At 57.0% G+C, this 18205-nt stretch overlaps 3 protein-coding genes across 3 annotated transcripts in view; all 3 read right to left on the bottom strand.

Moving 5' to 3' along the window:
* Positions 1-132: 132 nt before the first annotated feature.
* On the bottom strand, positions 133-3296 carry HMGCS2 (3-hydroxy-3-methylglutaryl-CoA synthase 2). The gene is given in 10 exon segments (XM_036387970.1): positions 133-266; positions 346-471; positions 560-666; positions 1190-1360; positions 1445-1613; positions 1684-1767; positions 1770-1847; positions 2122-2247; positions 2498-2937; positions 3184-3296. Coding segments are annotated over 10 exon segments (1521 nt in total). The 3' UTR covers positions 133-159.
* A 1064-nt stretch (positions 3297-4360) lies between these two features.
* Positions 4361-6618, bottom strand: REG4 (regenerating family member 4). Its single transcript, XM_036387552.2, is given in 9 exon segments — positions 4361-4463; positions 4622-4727; positions 4807-4944; positions 5031-5128; positions 5226-5301; positions 5988-6000; positions 6002-6070; positions 6520-6570; positions 6572-6618. Coding segments are annotated over 9 exon segments (672 nt in total). The 3' UTR covers positions 4361-4389.
* A 2393-nt stretch (positions 6619-9011) lies between these two features.
* NOTCH2 (notch receptor 2) overlaps positions 9012-18205 on the bottom strand; it is a 77937-nt gene continuing 68743 nt past the window's right edge. Inside the window, 4 exon segments of the mRNA XM_036387377.1 lie at positions 9012-12674; positions 13578-13675; positions 13926-14073; positions 14405-14706. Coding sequence (XP_036243270.1) covers positions 11334-12674; positions 13578-13675; positions 13926-14073; positions 14405-14706 — 1889 coding nt within the window. The 3' untranslated portion in view covers positions 9012-11333.

The following is an 18205-nucleotide window of genomic DNA, read 5'->3' as shown; positions in this document are numbered from 1 at the left end:
TGCTGCCATCTCCAGCAGCTCTGGGGCCCGAGCCACTGCTGGCCATTCCCCTCCATACAAAGGGAACTTTCCCACACAGACCAGCCCCAGATGCGGGGAATGAACAGGGGGAAAGAGAGCATCCCCCTCCCCAGGGCTCACCACTCTGGTGATCCCACTCTAGATGGGCTTCCTGGCATATTCGCGGCGGTACTTGGAATCCACCCGGGTCAGGTACCAGGTTCCGGGGAAGAGATCCGCCTGGGAGCCGTGGGGAGCGTGGTCGGCTGCAGGGAGAGGGCAGTGGTGCTCAGGGGTGCTGTGGGGTCCCAGCAGGGCAGGCTCACATCCCCCAGCCCCACTCACCCAAGTGATGGGTTTCCTCCCGCCGCTTCATGATCTCGGCAAAGTCCTGCGGGGCCACGCGCTTGCGGGCGTCCAGGCGAGCGGGCAGGTCAGCCAGGCTGGACACCAGCTTGTCCAGGGGGGAGCCTGCAAGGGGCACCCCGTGTGTGAGATGGCAGCACTGACAGCCCCACGCTGCCCTCCCTTCCCAACCCCTCTGTCCCCTGGGGCCCACCTGGGGCTGCATCCTGCGAGACACGGAAGGAGAACATGCTGGCTGCCAGTCCTGAGCCGTAGGAGAAGGCACCGATCCGGGAGCCGGCCAGGTCCCGTGCTGAGCACCTGAAGCGAGAGGTGAGGGGGTTACAGGACATTTGGGCTGAGGGGGAGATGGGGATACAGGGCTGTGGCAGCAGTGTAGAGGGCTGCCTGCTTTGTAGGCAGGCAAGGCAGATCCTTGGGGCCACATTTCTGAGGGAGCATAGCCCTGGAGTGTGGTGGTGCCAGGGAGCCCCAGGACAAGGCTTTTGTTCCCCTCAGAGCCTATCTGTTCCCATGACTCCTTTCTCATGGGGTCACTCATTCTACTGGGCATGACAACAAGGGTTTTCTCCTCCCAGTGATGACAGAGGGACTTTAGGCACTGGCCCAGATCCAGCAAGCTGGGATGAAAAGTCTGGCAGGGAAATGGCCTGGAGCAGGATCCATCCATACTGGGGGTTGTGTGCAATGAAAGGATCAGGTCCTGTTGAGGCAGGGAGAGATGAGGGCTGGGAGATGACTTCTGCTCCTCTATCCAGACAGGGAGTGCCCTCCCCAAAATCACCTCCTCCCTCCCCCCAAGCCAGCGTTTTGGGGGACTCACTGGGACAGGAGGGAGGCCAGGCAACCATACATGGATGGTGTATACATGTTGCCGTTGCGGGAAGAGAGGAGCAGGGAGGGCTTCGTCTTCTGGTTGAAGATGTCCTGGCTGGCAGCCTGGAATGCCTTCTCCACCTCCTTGCTGGTGTAGGTGTCCTCCAGCTTCACACCACTGCCCAGAGAGAGACCAGCTGGAACCTCAGAGCAGCACGTGCCTGGCTGGGCTGGGGAATGGGGACAGAGCACAGGGACCCACCGGAAGGACTGCAGCCCCTTGTAGAGGCCGGAGGCTGTGTCAGGGTTGGGGCAGGCCAAGAAGTCGTTCAGCAGCAGCCGCCCCACCGACTTCTGCACCAGCTTGCAGAAGGGCGAGTGGAAGATGATGTACTTGAAGTCATCGAGGGTGAAGGGCCTCTGGATGCCAGCTGGGAGGCAACACGGGGCCATCAGTATGCAGGGGGCTGTGCTGGGCACCTCAGGGGCACTGCCACTCACCCTGCTGCCACTGGCTCTGCGCCTTCCGTCGGTACACGGCGTAGCAGCGGTCCAGCGCCCGCAGGTAGCACTGGATGGAGAGCTGCCGTCCACCACTGGGTACTCAGAGGACAGATTGGGCTTGTAGAAGTCGTAGGCGTGCTCCATGTGGGTTCCACGCAGGCCTGGGGGCACGGGGAGAGCCAGCTGTCAGAGAGCATGGGGAGACCCCAACCCGGTGGCAAACACCCAGGGGTGCTGCCTGCTGTGCCATCCCTGGAATCCTGGAGCAGCCTCCCTGAGTCACTCCATGGTGCCCACAGGGATGTGGCTAGCCAGCATCCTGGAATACCCAGCAGGGTCTGGCTGAGCAGCTCTGCCCAGGGCTGGGACATGGATGCACGGCCCCCAGGGAGAGCACCCATCAGCTCGCCACCCCCAGGGCCTCATGGCACCGACCTCTCTCCAGCACCAGCGGGGCGTTGGGTCCCACCAGCATGGCGATGGCACCGGCACCTCCCGTGGGCCGCGCGTTCCCCGTGGCGTAGACGGCGATGTCCCCGCACACCACCACGGCATAGCGACCTGGGGGAGGACAGAGCGACTGGCAGGGCCACCAGAGAGTAGAAGCCTCCATCCCATGGCCCTTTTGTGTTCCCATCTTGTGTGTCGCACCAAGATGGGCAAGAAACAGGGGTGACAGAGAGCCTGGAGGTGCAGTGGCTCCCTTTGCAGTTGGAGCATCTCTGGGTTTCAGGCCACCTCCTGCCTCCTTCCCTTTTCCACAGCACCCACCCAGTGCCCAGCCCCACAGCATGGCCCTGCCTGTACTCACCATCCCAGGCACTGGACTCCACCCAGGCAGCTGCATTGAAGAGTGAGGCTGTGCCCCCGTAGCAGGCGTTGGTGGTGTCAATGCCCTCCACATCAGTGTTGCCAGAGTCATGGAAAAGTTGCATGAGGACGGTCTTGACAGCCTTGGATTTGTCGATGACGGTCTCGGTGCCCACCTCCAGGCGGCCAATGGCGTCCCAGGAGAGGCGCCCGCGCTCCACCAGCCGCTGCACCACGGTCAGGCACAGGGAGTTGATGTCCTCGTGGGCAGCACAGAAGCCCATCTGCTTCTGGCCCAGGCCCCGCGTGTACTTGCCGGCCTCCACGCCATCAAACCTCTCCAGCTCCTCCTGATCCACGTACTGGGCAGGGAAGTACACCTCCAGGGCCAGGATGCCCACGTCCTTGGGCCAGGCACCTGTCCCAGCAGCACTGGAGAGGCTGTAGGACAGAACGAGTGGCAGCAATCCCGTGGCAGCCTTGGGCACAGAGGGTGGCCCTGCAGAGATGCCACCAGCGAGCAGCCCAGGCTGGGAGCACCCCAGATCCCTGGTAGCTCCTTGTGCCTGCAGTGCTGCAGGGAGGAGGGAGAGGCTCCCCTTGCCCAGCAAGGTTTAAGAGCTCAGCCAGCTCCCCAGCCCTACCCTGGTTGTGTCTCCAGCCCCCCCGATCCATGTGGGTGCTCACCATGCCCTCTGCCAGGCCGCGGGGTGCTGGGTGCCCCGGGGTGCCCGCTCCGGCCCGGGCAGTGCCCACCTCGCCCCCCAGCAACGTGCGGCGCGCCCGACCAAGCGCAGCATCTTCACCCCGGCCGCTGCGCGGACAGAGGGACGGCCGGCCGGACAGGTGGACAGCGGGATGGGCCTTGCGTAGTGCTTTTATAAACTGCGTGGGCAGCTCGGCACAGCCCTCCCGGCCTTTATCAGCCTGCCGGACCCTGGCGCTCAAAGGTCACCGAGCGCCAGCCAACGCAGCAGGGGCAGCGCAGCTTCAGAGGGGGGAGCCTGCGAGGTGTCTCCGTCTCGTGTGGCCCAAAACCCGGGGACACGGAGCCGGAGCCGGGGCTGAGCAGCGGCACGGGCTGTCCCGCAGCCCCGGCTGCCCTGGGGCAGGGGAGCTCCGGTGCCGGGCTCGCTGTGGTCACTGCGCGGCCTCCCCGCCGCCCCCGCGGGCCCGGGCAGGGAGCAGAGGGCGGCCGGGCTCTGGGGCCGGCACCATCCACGCCTGACACGTGCCGCAGCTCTGGAGGGGCAAAAACCCATGAGCTGGGTGGGGGCAGAGCCATCTTCAAAGCAGCAGAGCAAACAGCCACGTGATGCCCGTAACAGGCCAGATAACAGTGGCACAAAAGGGACCTTTGGTCCCGGTGCTGCTGTCAACATGGCCATGGGGCCGTGTTGCAGGCCCCGGATCCCTGTGGAGCTGTCTGCACCTGGGGAACCACCTGTCCCCATGCCTGCACACCCACCACAGCTCCCGTCCCCACCCACATCTGTGTCCCAGGTCTCTGTGTCTGCACTCTGGGGACACTCCTGTCCCGCCACCTGCTCCCCAGGGACGCCTGTGGTGTTTGGCACCCGAGGGCTGGTATGAGCAAACGCGAGTGCTCAGCGATGGTCCCCGCAGCTCCAGGGGACTCATCCCCGAGCAGCTCTGCCCGCACCGGCAGAGCAGAAGCCTCTGGAAGCCGGGAAGCTCGGGGAGCCGGGGCAGAGCCCGTCTCTCTCTCTCTCTCACGGAGCAGCCCAGGGCTTTGCACCAGCACCAGGCTCACACAGCACTTGCATGCTTCTTTTTTTATAAGATGCATTTATAGGAGTTGCGGGGAGAGACACGGAGGTGGCACGGGAGGAACGCCGCCAGCGCGGGGTCCGCCGCGGGCCAGGGCTGTGCTCAGTGCAAGGGGTTGAACTTGCAGATGAAGTGATGCTGCCGGGAGCAGTCGGCGCTGGACCACACGGCAAAATCTGCGGGAGAGACAGGCAGGGGGCTGGCGGGGCCACGGCGAGGACGGGACCAGCTGTGGCCACCGCAGCCCTGGAGGGGATGGGGACCGGCAGGAGGACGGGGCAGGGCAGTGCCGCCAGCCCGGGCGCTGGGGTGGGTGCAGGGACCGGGCACTCACCGCTGTGATGGGTCAGCGCGGCGCAGCTCCCCCCGCGGGCACCGTTCCCAGGCACCTCCCTGGTGGCACTGTACTCCTTCCCACTCGTCCACTGCCAGGCCTGGCTCTGTGCAGGGCGAGGGGGGTTCAGAGGCACGGCCCTGCTGTCCCCGAGGCCCCCATCAGCCCTGCCGCCCACACCTCACCTCTTTGCTCTTTTGCAGTCCAATCCAGACGGGCTGCACACTCTGGTAGTAGGAGATGATTCTCCGCAGGGTGGCTGCCTCGTGGGCATTCTCCACCCACGCCAGGTGGGCGCCTTTCTCGACGTCCTGGCACCGACTCTGCGGGGAGAGGTGTCAGTGCCGGGGCGCCTAGGGGAGACGGGGGGGGGGGGGGGCTGTTCCCCTGTGTACCCCGCTGCGCTTACCTCAGCGTCGTCCCAGCTCCGGGGCTCGGAGAAGTATTTGAAGCAGCTGAGCAGGTAGTAGGACCAGCCGTCGGGGCAGTAGCCTATGTACCTGCCGCCTGCTTGGGGAGAGCGGCGGGCAGGGATGAGGACAGCCGGCACCACTGCCTGGAGAGGAGCGGGGCTCCCCCCTGCCCCCCGAGCCCTGGCACTCACCGACCGGCCGCAGGAGCCCCGCGCAGCCCAGCAGCAGGAGGGCGAGTCTGGCCGCAGCCGCCATCCTCCTTGCTCCCTGTAAAGGCTCGGGAGGGTCACACAGGGTCCCCTGGGGACAGAGGATGCTACCTGTGCTCAGAGAGTGCAAACCCGCCCGCCGTGCCCCCTTGGGCTGCCCGGAGGAGATGACAGGCTGTGGCTCCCTGTCTGCCCCCCGGCACAGGGCACTGCCCCATTTCTGCACCCCGTGCCCCAGGCATGGCTGGGAGTCCCCAGCCCACACTGGCAGCAGATTGTCCTGGCCCCAGCAGTCCCAGACTCGGCAGGAGACACCCGGGAGAGCCCAGCTGCTCTGTGGGGACAAGGGGAGGGCGCTGTGGCGGACACGGGACCCCAGCCAGGCAGTGGCACAGGTGGGGCTGCAGGCACTGCGTGCACGGCGGCGTTTGCACGCCCTGAGCTCGTAGCGCTGCCCAGGCTGGAGAGGCAAATCGGCCACATCAGCGTAGTTCCCCTTTATCTGGGCTAATCCCTGGGCACCGGGGCCGATTTGCAGATTCAGCTCGTCTTCCCCTCAAAGAAGCAGCAGACAAAAGTCAACGCAGGGCTGAAAAATGCAGCATCACAGCCTGCCCCATCCAGCGAGAGCAGAGCTCAGCTCCCACGGGAGCAGCCAGGGACAGGCACCAGCTCCTGTTTGCCTGTGAGCCAGCTCTGAGCATTCCGAGGCCCCAGCTGCCTTGCGAGGCTCCTCTTCCTCACCTGTTGTCCGGATGGTGAGGAATAGCGGCTTGTGGCGAGTCACCGGGACGGGAGAGGAGGGGAGCTGCCCTTTATAGCCGGTGCTCACCCGCATCTGTTTGCCCTACTCAGGTGATTCTCACCATAAAAATATTACTGCTGACCTCCCTCCATCCCCCCCCCCACTTTGCTGGAAAATTGCCCAGATCTGCAATCTGTTTGCATTTAACATATCTCCGGAAACAGACAGGAAGAACCTGTCCTAGTTGGTCAATAAATCCCCTGCAATCATCATTAATTGCTCCCGCGATACAGATACAATCTTCCAGCCCGAGCAGCCTGGCACCTGGCAGGGATGCCCGCTGGGCCAGCCCTGCCTCGCCCGAGGGCTGGCGGGGGTGAGCCCCGGGGGTGATCCCCGATCCCGGGCAGGGCATCCCTGCCACCAGCGGGACCCTGCCGTGGGTCCGACCCCCTGGCACTGCCCCTGTCCCCAACCAGGGGATGGCACCCGGCCGGGCCCCGCGCCCTGCCCGGCTGTGCCATGCGTCACCCACACACCGCCCTTGTTTGAACTGCCGGGGGATGTTTGCGAGCAGGATGGGACGCCGGGATGTGGGAACAGCCTGCAGCCGGGGGCTGGAGGTGCCATCAGATAGCGGGGAGGATGCCCAGCCCTCGGGCCCGGCCGTGACGCAAGCCCTCGTCCCTGTGTGTCCCTCCGGGAGGAAGGGGCCGCTCCCGCAGCAGAGCCCCCGCTGCCCCTGCCCCGGCGGCTCCCTGCAGCCCCAGCCCGGGGAGGCTGCTGCCGGCATGGAGCCACGGGGATGAGCTCCGGGCCCAGCAGCTGGAGCCCTTCGGCAAGGTCTGGCACAGCCCTCTCTGCCACGGCCCTTGCTCCTCGCCCCGGGTGCCCTCTGCACCTGTGGAGTTCTCCACGTTCCTGCTGCCACCACGCTGCTCTGCAGCGTCACTTTGCTGGCTCCTGATGGACCAGAGCGGCTTTGAAAGATCATCCTGCTGCTGCCAGCTCCGGCCAATGCCTGGCTCTCCCTCCCCAAAACCCTTGGTGGAGGCTGGTGGGAAGGAGGGGAGTTCCCCCCCTTGAGGGCCTGGTGCTCAGCAGCATTAGTGTGACCTGCAGAGGATCCAGACCCAGGGCTGAGCCCTGCTTCCCCCCACGTGGAGAGCTTTGTGTCAGGCTCAAGGCCTTGCACAGCCCAGGGACTGCCACGGGCTCTCCTCTGCTGCAGCATTTGCTGAAATATGCAGCCGGTGAACGCTGCTACAACCACAGGGAGCAGCTCCCTGTCGGCATGCAGGGGCAGGTCTGGCTTCTGCCCCGGGAAGGGAGGAGGATCAGGCCCCTCTCCTTCACCCACACAGCGAGATAGAGCTGCTGCTTCTTGCTAGGCATCCTCTGGGGTGAGACCTTCTCGTGTCCAAACACAGCTGCTGCCTGCTATTACTTCTGAAAGAAACAACCTGGACACATCAGCTGCTGCGATCAATGGCAAAACCCTGCAAACACAGCAACTCCCCAGAAAACAGGACTCCACCCTTGATTTATGGAAAAACAGAGAAAAATCTCCCCCAAAGAGCCTGAGGCTCCTCCACTACTCCTCAGTCAGATAAGGGACGTGGCAGCTCCCTGCCTGGATGGTTCAGTTTGGATGCAGCACAGCAAGTTTCCACAAGCCCCTGGCCATGCTGGGCTGGGGAGGAGGCAGGAGCAGCCCCGGGAGACAGCTTCAAGTCTCAGCCTGAGCACCAGGGAGCTCGATGCTGCTGTGCCAGGGGCTCAGCAGATCTTGCTAAACTTTGGCACAGATGTGCAAGCTGTGGGAGAACGTGGATGAATGCCTCCTGGAGGTTTGGACTCGCCCAGCTGGCTCTACCAGGAGATAAAGGAGCTGCACTGTTTGAATATTAAACCCTTAAAATGCCCCCAGCAACTTTACCCCAGCTCAGCACTGTAACTCAGCTACTGGCTCCATCTGAGTCCACAACAAGAGCTGGAGAAGAGCCAGGTGAGCACCAGGACAGCCCAGGCTTCAGTGGCACCTCTGTGCTGCAAACACAGCTCAGCAGCTATTGCTATTGTTTTCTGATTGCTCAAGTCAAACTCTCCAAGCCTGAGACCAGCACAGAGGAGGGGTGATTCCCTGTTTCAGGGGCTGGAGAATCACACATCTTCATGCTCTTAGCAGAAATGGAGGCTCAGGGGGCACCTTATCACTCTCTACACAACCTGAGAGGAGGCAGTAGACAGGTGGGGGTTGGCCTCTTCTCCCAGGTAAGAAGCAATAGGATGAGAGGAAATGGCTTCAGGCTGCACCACGGGAGGTTTAGACAGGATACGAGGGAAACTTTTGTCAATGAAAGGGCAGTCAGGCATTGGATCAGGCTGCCCAGAAAGAGATGGAATCACCATCCCTGGAATGCTCCAAACCCATTTGTATGTGGCATTTGGGAACATGGTTAAGGGGTGAACACAGCAGTGCCAGGTTAAAGGTTGAACTCGATGATTTTAGGGGTCTGTTCCAGTTCCAGCCTTAAGGATTCCATGCATCAGCTGCTGAGACAAAGCCACGGAGGCAGCCCCAGCTCCAGGGATGAGGGTCCTCTTCCCTACTGAGAGGGCAGGAAACAGCCAAGGGCAGCAAGCAGGACCTGAGAGAGTGAGTGAATCCACAGCCCCACTGCCCAGCCCACACTCGCTCAGCACCTTCCTAAAAGCCTTCCCTGGCTCCCACAGGAAGCAAGTGCTCTCACCCAAAGTGCCCAGGAAAGGACCCATCCCAGTCCCTCCCCATCCTTCCCAGTATGCCCAGCTGCTTGGCTGCTGCTTACTGCCCCCTTCCCAGCTAGCCAAGAGACCCAAAATCCACCTGCTACACCCACACCAGGCTGCTTCCAGCTCCCCTGGGTGGAGCTACGTGGTGGGCTTCATGTGGTGCTGAGACAGAGCACTCCTAATCATTTATAAGCCAGTGGCTGTGCCACAGTAGCCAGGAAAACAAAATTAAAACAGCAGCACACAAACACTGGGCACATACTTTTTATTCTGGGGATAAAAATTGCTTATACATTTGGCAGCAACTATTTTCATAAAAGACTTTTATAAAAAATGTAAAAATAAGCAAATATTTTCCATTATTAATATAGGAAAATGCTGCAGCGTGAATGGTTACTCTACAACTTACGAGATAAAATACCACCTTAAGGAGATATTATCTTTACAAGTAGTTAAAAAAAAAATAGAGAAGAAAGGCAGAGGGCCATTGTATTAACAGCCAGGCACGGAACCGGCTTCATTCCACAGAAAGCACTCATCATGTAAAAGGTAGCCACATATATAAAAAGGCACTTGGTTATTTGGAGCTAACGAGCAAAAGCCCTTTGTTTCTTTAGCATGGATGTAGCAACACTTCATTATTTGCAGTGAAAGGTGTACCTGGACAGACCCCCTGGAGGTCTGAGTCAGCTGCCCCGCTGCAGCCAGTGTGCTGGGAATGCTGTGTGCGCCGGGAAAAGCGGCAGCTCCACACACAGCTAAAAACTAAAAACTTCAGCCCAAAGCTACGGCCCCGGGAACCAGCTCCTCCTGAGGCCCTGCCTTCATGTACCATTGGGTAGAATTGGAAAACAAAACAAAACGAAAAAAGCAAAGCAAGTTTGACTCTCGATTAGAATGGAAGGGAAGAGCAGAGACAATACTGTACACGGTAGAGTGTTGGATGGCGGCTCGCAGGGGAGCGGCCTTCAGTCCTTTGGCAGCAGCCGGCACCCCGAGCTCTTTGGAAGACGTGTCTGCAGCACTCCCCTGAAGAGGTAGGAGCAAACCATCCCCACAATGTTCACTTCGGCTGCTGGCTGGTCTGGAGCCCTTCGGAGAAGCGCTGCTCTTGTGGACAAAGCAGAAAGGGCGGCTGTGTGCCAAGGGTCAGTGCCAGCTGGCTGCCACAGCTCCAACGATGGGGGCGGCCACACCACGAGCGGCCCTATGGTCCCACAGAGCACACGGGCCACCTGGGCTGGGGGATCTCCGCTCAGGCTGGAGCTGAGGGCAGAGGACAGCCCCAGAGCTGTGCACCAAGCTGCAGGAGGCGATGCTTTCTGAGCTATTTGGTCTGCTGCCACAGCCCAGCTCCTGGAGGCCTGCGGGGCAGTCAGTGCTGCGGCCTCTGTGCGCTGCAAGGGGAGGACAGGCAGCTGTGACCCAGGGCTGCAGCAAAAGGGACACTTCTCAAAGGGCTGGATGTCGTTCCTGACGCAGAAGGACACACACCGCAAACATGTAACCACATGTTTGGCACTTGTTGATAATACCATAAAGAGGCAGCATATGGTATCTGGAGGACAGGACACACAGCCACCCTTGGATGGAGGGGAGGGGACTACTGTGCAAGAACGCTGATAGCTTGTGTTAACAGTTTTTGAAACACTCGTGCTCATCCCAAAAGGCCTGTATCCTGTATCAGTTGCAGTGCATCTCTTCTGGCATGGGAGCCCATGGAGGCAGTCATGGACAGTCCTGGTAGGATGGGGGCACGGGGAGGGTAGTGTGTCAAAATGGTCAGGGGTGTCTCAGGGAAGAGATGGGCCCATGGGCCACTGTGGTGGGAAGACCAGGCCAGACCAGCGTTTTTGGGAGGGAAAGTAACAAAACAAACAACCTAAAAAGACTATATGTATATATAATCTCATAATACCTGGGGAGCAGGCAGTGAGAACGCTAAGGGGTGTTAGTGGGTCTCTACAAGGCAAAGATTCCTGAAGAGGAAAGGGTGAAGCTGCGTGACAGGAGGTGTCACTTGACCTGCAGGTGTTTTGGGAGGTCCGGCTCGCTTGCTGAGCAAGAGTGGACGAGGGAAGGAGGGGGGCTAGGAATGTGGGTGCAGCTCTGAGCTGTGTCAAGACAAGGCAACTTGAACTCAAGGAGAACTAGTAGAAGGTGCTTCAGAGAGAGGTTACGTGGGTAACAGGAGGAGTAACAAAATAAGGATACAAAGCTGGTTTTGGCTAAATTTCTGGAGAAATGACCACAAGATGTACTAAGCTGAAGAGCTGTCTCCCCAAAGCAACGGTGGAACGTGTTTAAAAGCAGACTGGAGAATCCAGTGCAGACAGCAGTCACATCCAGTTGGTCAGAAGTGACCCAGCAGGTCTTCTCCATCACCAGCTTCTACAGTTCTCCATTTAGCATGAAAGCATACAAGTCTACAGCGACCACAGTCCCTCCAATGAAAGAACATCCTGGGCTCATTAAGACTCTTGGATACTAAAATGGTTCTTCATTTCCATCCTGGAAGACCTTCATGAGTTCTGGAGTCCGCTTTAGTAGGGCTGCACCGTGGGCAGCCTTCAGGCGTACACCTGCATGTTGTTCCGCTGCTGCTCCGGCATGTGGGCGGCCGCTGGCCCACGCTGGTTGTTGCTGGGACTGGTGGCCACGTCAGACCAGTCAGAAGCAGAGTGGGGGGAAGAGCTCGACCACTGGTCCGGAGATTCGGGTGACGGAGTCAGGTACGGGTGCTCCCCTTGTAAGTGCCGGTTGTGGCTAGGAGTCCGTTCTGTGGCCGAGGAGTAGCAGCTGTGCTGGGAGGGAGGCGTGGGGTACTTCCCCATCGAGCTCTGGAACTGGTGGTAGGCCGGGAGGACCGTCTGAGCCACCTGCCCATCCTGCTGAGGGATGGCAGCCATGGAGAACGAGGCGCTGGGCAGCTGGGCTAGATCTGGGATCTGGTACATGGAGCTAAGAGGGCCAGCCATGTTCTGAGCGCAGTTGGACTGGGCCTGCTGCGGCAGTGCTTGCTGGTTTATGCTGCCCTTGGGAACCAGCTGGAAAGTCATGATGGGGGGCAAAGACTCCCTGGACACCCCCAGGTGCTTGGCGTCCGCTTGAACCAAGCCGCTCTGCTGAGAGACGCTGGGGTGGGAATGCATCACCTGGGGCACCATGCCGAACATCTCGTTGTACTGGGACTCGTTCACCTCCATGCGGTTCATCCACTCGCTGGAGACGTTGCCTGGCCGCAGCCTGCCGAGCCCGCTGTTGGGAGGGGTGGTTCTGTGCTGAGACAGCAGCTGGCTGACGGAGGGCAGCACCGTGCCGGAGCCACGGCCCAGCGGCTGCATCTCGTGCAGGTTGGAAAAGGACATGGTGTGCGCGGCCTGCACCGACGGAGCCGTCAGCAGCGAGCTGGGCGACGAGTGCAGCACCCCCGGTGACGGCATCACAGGAGAGGAAGTTGGTTCAGATGCAAAAGCGTGGGGAGACTCCAGGGAATCCACTGGTGACAGGGTCACAGAGCTCTCTGAAAACTGCCCTTTCCCCTCGCTGAGGGACTTCTTCCTCCTCCTCTTTGCATCTTTGGTGAGGCTGGTGGGCATGCCTTTGGCATTCGGTTTTCGTGACTTCTTGCTTAGTGACGCATGTTTCAGGTTGAGGAAGGACCTGTTGGGGCCACAGATGACAGGGGAGAGAGCAGAGTTCAGCATGGCCCCAGGGTGCCCGGCAGGGCTGTGGGCCACATTGTACTCGTTGAGGAGCTGCACGATGTCGTGGTGCATCCGGTCCTGGGCCACGTCCCGCGGCAGCCGGTCCATGTGGTCCGTGATGTCTCGGTTGGCAAAATGGTCCAGCAGGATTTTTGCTGCTTCAAAGCTGCCTTCACGAGCAGCTAGGAAGAGTGGAGTCTCCTCCTGGAAACACAGAGTAAATATTTTAGCAGCTTCAGTGTGAGGGGACTGACTTACAACTCATAATCCCTTATGGTGTGGCAGACTGGCAAGCACTGCATAATGCAGTGTCACATTAACAGTCTCCAAGAGCCACCCACCCTGAGAGCTGCCCACTGAAAAAGGCAGATTACAGATAATTTCACACACAGCAGTGGAGCACAGGCTGAACGTTCCCACCAGGAAGGGCACTATTGTGCCCTGGATCCTTGGAGGAACCATGAAAGCACCTGGTGCTTTTCTCCTTTGCCTCCTATGAGGGAAAGGTACAAAAGGCTAAAACAGCCCAGTAAGGAACTAGAACTTGTTGGTAGCTCTAAAATCGACTGAGTGATACATAATAATCCAAAAAAGATGCTTTAGGCAGAGGAGATAAATCAAGGACTAAGACACAGCAAAAACTAATAGTGAAGCTACAGAACATCTGCACAGTGCAGTCTGTCAAACAGAGGAGCTTGTCCCCCATCTCCACCCTGCACTGAGATCACTGGAAATGTCACAGGATGCCACTGCTGCTGTGCCACCAGGTATTTTTCTAACTGCTAACTGGAATCCAGCTGTTTGACACCAGCAGCACTTCATCTGCTGCTCTCACACAGGACTGACTGTGTTTTGCATTCCTCCCCTGCAAGGAAAGCAGGACAGCATTGATGCCCAGCACTTGGCCAAACAAGGAAGAGAACTGTTCTCCCATATCAGAAACCCTGTAAGACACCCAGCACCTGGAGAGAGCTCCAGTCACAGTCTGGGTTTGGAAGACCTGCACTAAGCACCCAGTTCAGAAAATCTGAACTTAGTTCACTACCAACAGCAAAGAGATGGTTGGAGATAGGAAGCACAGGCTTGCTGAGCACTGCCACACTGTACCTTGTTATCCTGCATATCTCTGTTGGCTCCATTTTTCAGCAGTACTAGTGTTGCTTCCACATTGTTGACAGCAGCAGCCCAGTGAAGAGCAGATTTGCCTGCAGGGAGACACAACAACATCAGTAACAAACCAAGGAGCTATTTTACTTCTCCTCCAGCACTGTTTAACCAAGCCACTGTGCAGCAGCCTGTAGTTCATTACCACTGGAGGACTTTGCAGGAGAGCCCAGTGTGTGATTTAGCTACGGAATTCATGCAGAGCTCCCACTTTGGGAGAGCAGAACCCACCCCTCCCTGCCCACACCACAGCAAATATTTGCCCAGCCTGGGACACGATGTTCACATTACCATGGTCATCCACAGCGTTGACATCAGCCTGGCAATTGATGAGCTCGGCCACCATCCCTTCCACAGCCAGACGTGCAGCCAGAATCAACGGGGTCGTCCCATCGTTCATCCGAGCATCCAGGTCTGTCACTCTGTTACGGATCAGGATCTGGACAATGGGGGAAGATGGGGTTTTTTCAATACCACTACAGGCCAAAATTAAGGATTTGGCAGAATCTCAAGAGAAATTTTACAATGAAAAAGCAGCCAGAGCACTGAAATACAAGGACCCAGAAAGACAGGGGCAAACAGACCAAATAAATACATGCCAGATGATTTATGCACGCTGAGCTCTTCAAGCTGTGAATACCCAAGGAAACTGGATGTCAAACAGCTCTGCCTCACCACCACACTGTGGAAGGCATGAGAGCAGGGTTGTGAGTGAGCAGAGCACAGCTTGGACAGGCTCCTATAAGCACAGAGCTCTCCAGTGGCCATACCTGGAAGACCCCCTGGGCGTCAGCAGCCACGGCCGCGTGCAGAGGGGTCCGTCCCATGTTGTCCCGGGCATTGGCATCGGCCCCGGCATCCAGGAGCCGCTTGGCAGCGTCGGCTCGGGAGTAGCGGGCTGCCAGGTGCAGGGCCATCTCCCCAGTGCGGTCTGTCTGAGCCTGCAGGTTGGCCCCCTGGTAGATCAGGTCTGTGATGATGTTTGCTGAGGAGTCCTCCCCGTCCTCGTCATCCTCACTGATGTCGGAGCCGCCCGCACGCAGAGATGCCAGCATCAGCGGAGTGCAGCCGTCTGCAGAGGGGGAGATGGGGATACAGGAACCTGGCAGAGGCATGGAAACCTTCCTACAAGCCTTCCTCCTGAGCTACAGACAGTCCCTCCAGTTACTTTAATGCAGACCTCTTCCTAAAGCCCTGCTGTTAGCGAGTTGTCTTCCTTCCAAGAACGAGTAACCTACTGCAAACCCAACAGAACTTAAGGTATTCCTCTAAAGACTAAGATCATCATAAAACAAAAAACCTTTGCTGCTGAAGTGTAAAACTTCCACAAAAAGTAAAGGCTAGCTGAGAGAAGCAAGGGCTGTAAAATTCAAATTAATTTGACCACTCAGTGTAACTTTGCATGGATGTTCTAATCACATCCCTGGGGAAAATAAACAGTTGAAGGAAAAATGATTCAACAACTAGCCACTGATTATTGGTGACATAGGTGACATTCACTTCAGATATTAACCTGAAGTGAAATTCAGACTAAAGCCTTCAAATGTACATCAAGGTTATCACAAGAAAGATCCTGAAGTTGTAAGAGTCGAGCACTCAAAGCTGACAAATGCCCCAGGATGAATACTCTCACACACTCTGAGTACTTTGGAGATACTGGTCTTACTCTCCTCAAGCCTCTAGTGATGGGATGCCCACAAAGGCTAAAGTCACACTCATCCAACCAGGATCTGGTTCACTGCATTGTCAGTAGAAGGAGAAAGGCTCCTCCAAATCTCTAATTTAACTTAGCTCCCCCTCTGATGAATCTCCCTCTCTGCCAATCAGAGAGGACAGTGCAGCAAGACCACCTCATGCTGCTGATTTTTCACCCTTGTTATACCCTCCTCAATGCAGGATAATTAAGATGTAAAACATCTCCATATATTTCCAGCAACCCATAAAAATGCCAAGTACTTCAGTTCCATCAGCCTCTGAATGTTATGTGACATTCCCTAAAGCCTCAAAGCTGCAGCTGTAGACACTGATGCTTCCTTGCTGATTTTACTGCTTTCCTGCACATCCTTCAGAGGCACCTGGAAAGCAAGAGGGACTGAGATGGCAGCAGAGGGGAACCTCACTCTGCTGACTGCTCCACTGGAGCCCACCAGCAGAAATACAAGACAATTTTTTCAGCAAGTACCTGATTTATCCCATGGGCAAGCAGGGCACAAACAGCAGCTGCTCTGCCTGCACAGCTCTCAGTCACAGAACACAGAGCCACACTGGGCACATAAACAAGGTGATACCTCCTGTGTGTGGAAGTAACACACAGCTCTAATGCCCTGCTCCCATTCCCAGCTTCTGATCACTGAGCCTTCCTGGCTCTCTGCTTTAGAACAGTCCCTAAACTTTCTAGAAATCTGCGGTTCCGGCGGGGGCACTGGAAGAGCAGGCTCTGCCCGGCTCCAGCAGCCAGCACGCTCCTCCTAGTGGCTCCCCACCACAGGACACACAGCCTCCCTTCCTTCCCCAGGCTTTGGACAGACAGCAGCCAAGTGCTGGGTTCAGTTCCAAGATCCAGCCCTGTCTGCAGACCCTCTCTGCTGCTCTCCAAAGCTGGACCTCCCTTTGTGCTGCTCCCTCCCGCTGCTGGCTCTGCTCCCTTGTCCCAAATGAACTCTCCTCAGTATTCCAGTCAGGCTGTGCTCTCCTCCGTACTGCCACAACACAAAGAGCAGAGACACAGAGCACAGAAAGGAGCCTTCCTTTCCCCCAGCACCCCAGCCCTGGGAAAAACCACTCACAGGCCAGGTCTGGCTTGCTCAATCACTGCAGTTATCCTGGATGTTCGTGCCTAGCTTCTCCACAGGGACAGCCCAGCATTAAATCCCTGGAATAATTAGTTGCCACCATCCACAGAGTTTCTCAGGTACATGCAGCTCTTTTCAGAGCCTTGCAAGTTGGCCACACACGGTTGGTTTTATGAGGCTAGCAAAAGCACATCCAGCTAGACAATCACAATTAAGTGCTTGATGGACTACTAGAGAAAAAAAAAGCTGTGGACACAATGTCTTTTTTCCCCCTTCCAGCTTGTTCTCTCAAAGAGCTGGAAAAGAACCCAAAAGCATCCAGCTGGAGGCAGACATCCAGCATGGAAAATTCCAGTCTAAACCACTGAAGTTTCAGTAACTGAAAAAAAGAGGGGCATATAATAGAGACAGTTCATCAATTTCAATTATAGGTGGTGTTACTAGTTATGCCTATAATTGCATTACCCTGGTTACACACTCACAATAACTGCAGTGAAAAGAATGTCCTCACTGCTCTGGGGGACACAGCAAAAGAATAGCATGGGGAGACAAAGGTGGTGGTAGCATTTTATAAAAACTCTTCTGTTTGCTGTCTTTCAGTAGGACAGCCCCTGAGTACATGTAAAATGCAGAGTGAGATAGTAAAGTCAGGAGTTCACCAGACAGGTACTCCTGAAGGTCAGGCACAAGGTACTGAAAGCTGGGATATAAGGAACCCACAGGGAAAATCTCCAGGCAATGCTTCTGGAGGACACTGGAGATCTTGGATCCCCCTAGATTTGAGGGACTGCAGAAGGTGTGGGTTAAGAGAGGGCACAAACCCTTGGTACACTGAGGTGTTTCTCCCCTCTCAGGAAGAGATCTCTGCTGTTCAACCTGCACCTGCAGCCAGGATCTAACTCACCCAGCCTCAGGTGGCTCCAGCCCAGGCACCTGCACTCAAGTCAGTCAGCCTGAACACCCTTTGTAATTACTTAGGGGCAGCAAAGCATTACTGGTGTGTGAAATCCACTTTTCAGACTTCTTGGGACAGAGGGCAACTACCTCTCAGAAGGGCCCATTTTTTCCAACTGCCTGCAAAAATTGAGGGTGGCCAGGGCAGAGAAACAGCCACACTAACTGTGAGGAATCTTACCCCTCCTTACTAACCCCTTATTCCAACATCTCTCAGACTTTTAAAATTATTTTTCCCCTGACAGCTGTTTGCTTCTGATGCCACAGAGAGAAATAACTTAGAGCAGCTTGCTGCAAGCTTCACAATTATATCTGGATGGCAGGAAAACAACTCACAGGTCAGAATTATTTCATTGCTGTTGTTGGACAAAGCTTTGGGTGAACGTGAAAATAAACTGGAGTCTTAAGAATATTATTGCCTGCACTTGGAAAGCTTCTACTCTGCCACACAGCTAGAAGTTTCAATAGGGGAAATAAAGAAAAGCTTAAATTTGGCAGAAACTGATGGTTTATGTTCTCACACTCATTACACAAAAATCCCTCCTTCCCTTTGCATTTAAGAGAGCTAACGGGTCAATGAGCAGAAAAGACAATAGAAAGGAACTGAGAGAATGGGTCCAGTCATCCTTAAATTGCATGGAAATATTCCCACAAAACACAGCAGAAAAAGGCATTGCAGCAATATCATCAGCATCACCTCTCTGCATATGAACAAGAGCCATGTTTGCAGCTCTTCCAACCAGAATAAAGTCCTTGGTCAACTGGCTCCTCTCAGAGCCCAGAGATCAGTTCTTACTAGGTGACCCACCCAGCCCCTTACCAGCT

Source organism: Molothrus ater, chromosome 9 (assembly GCF_012460135.2).
Source record: "Molothrus ater isolate BHLD 08-10-18 breed brown headed cowbird chromosome 9, BPBGC_Mater_1.1, whole genome shotgun sequence".
NCBI classification, from domain to species: domain Eukaryota; kingdom Metazoa; phylum Chordata; class Aves; order Passeriformes; family Icteridae; genus Molothrus; species Molothrus ater.
This window is presented reverse-complemented; position numbering and strand designations above follow the sequence as displayed.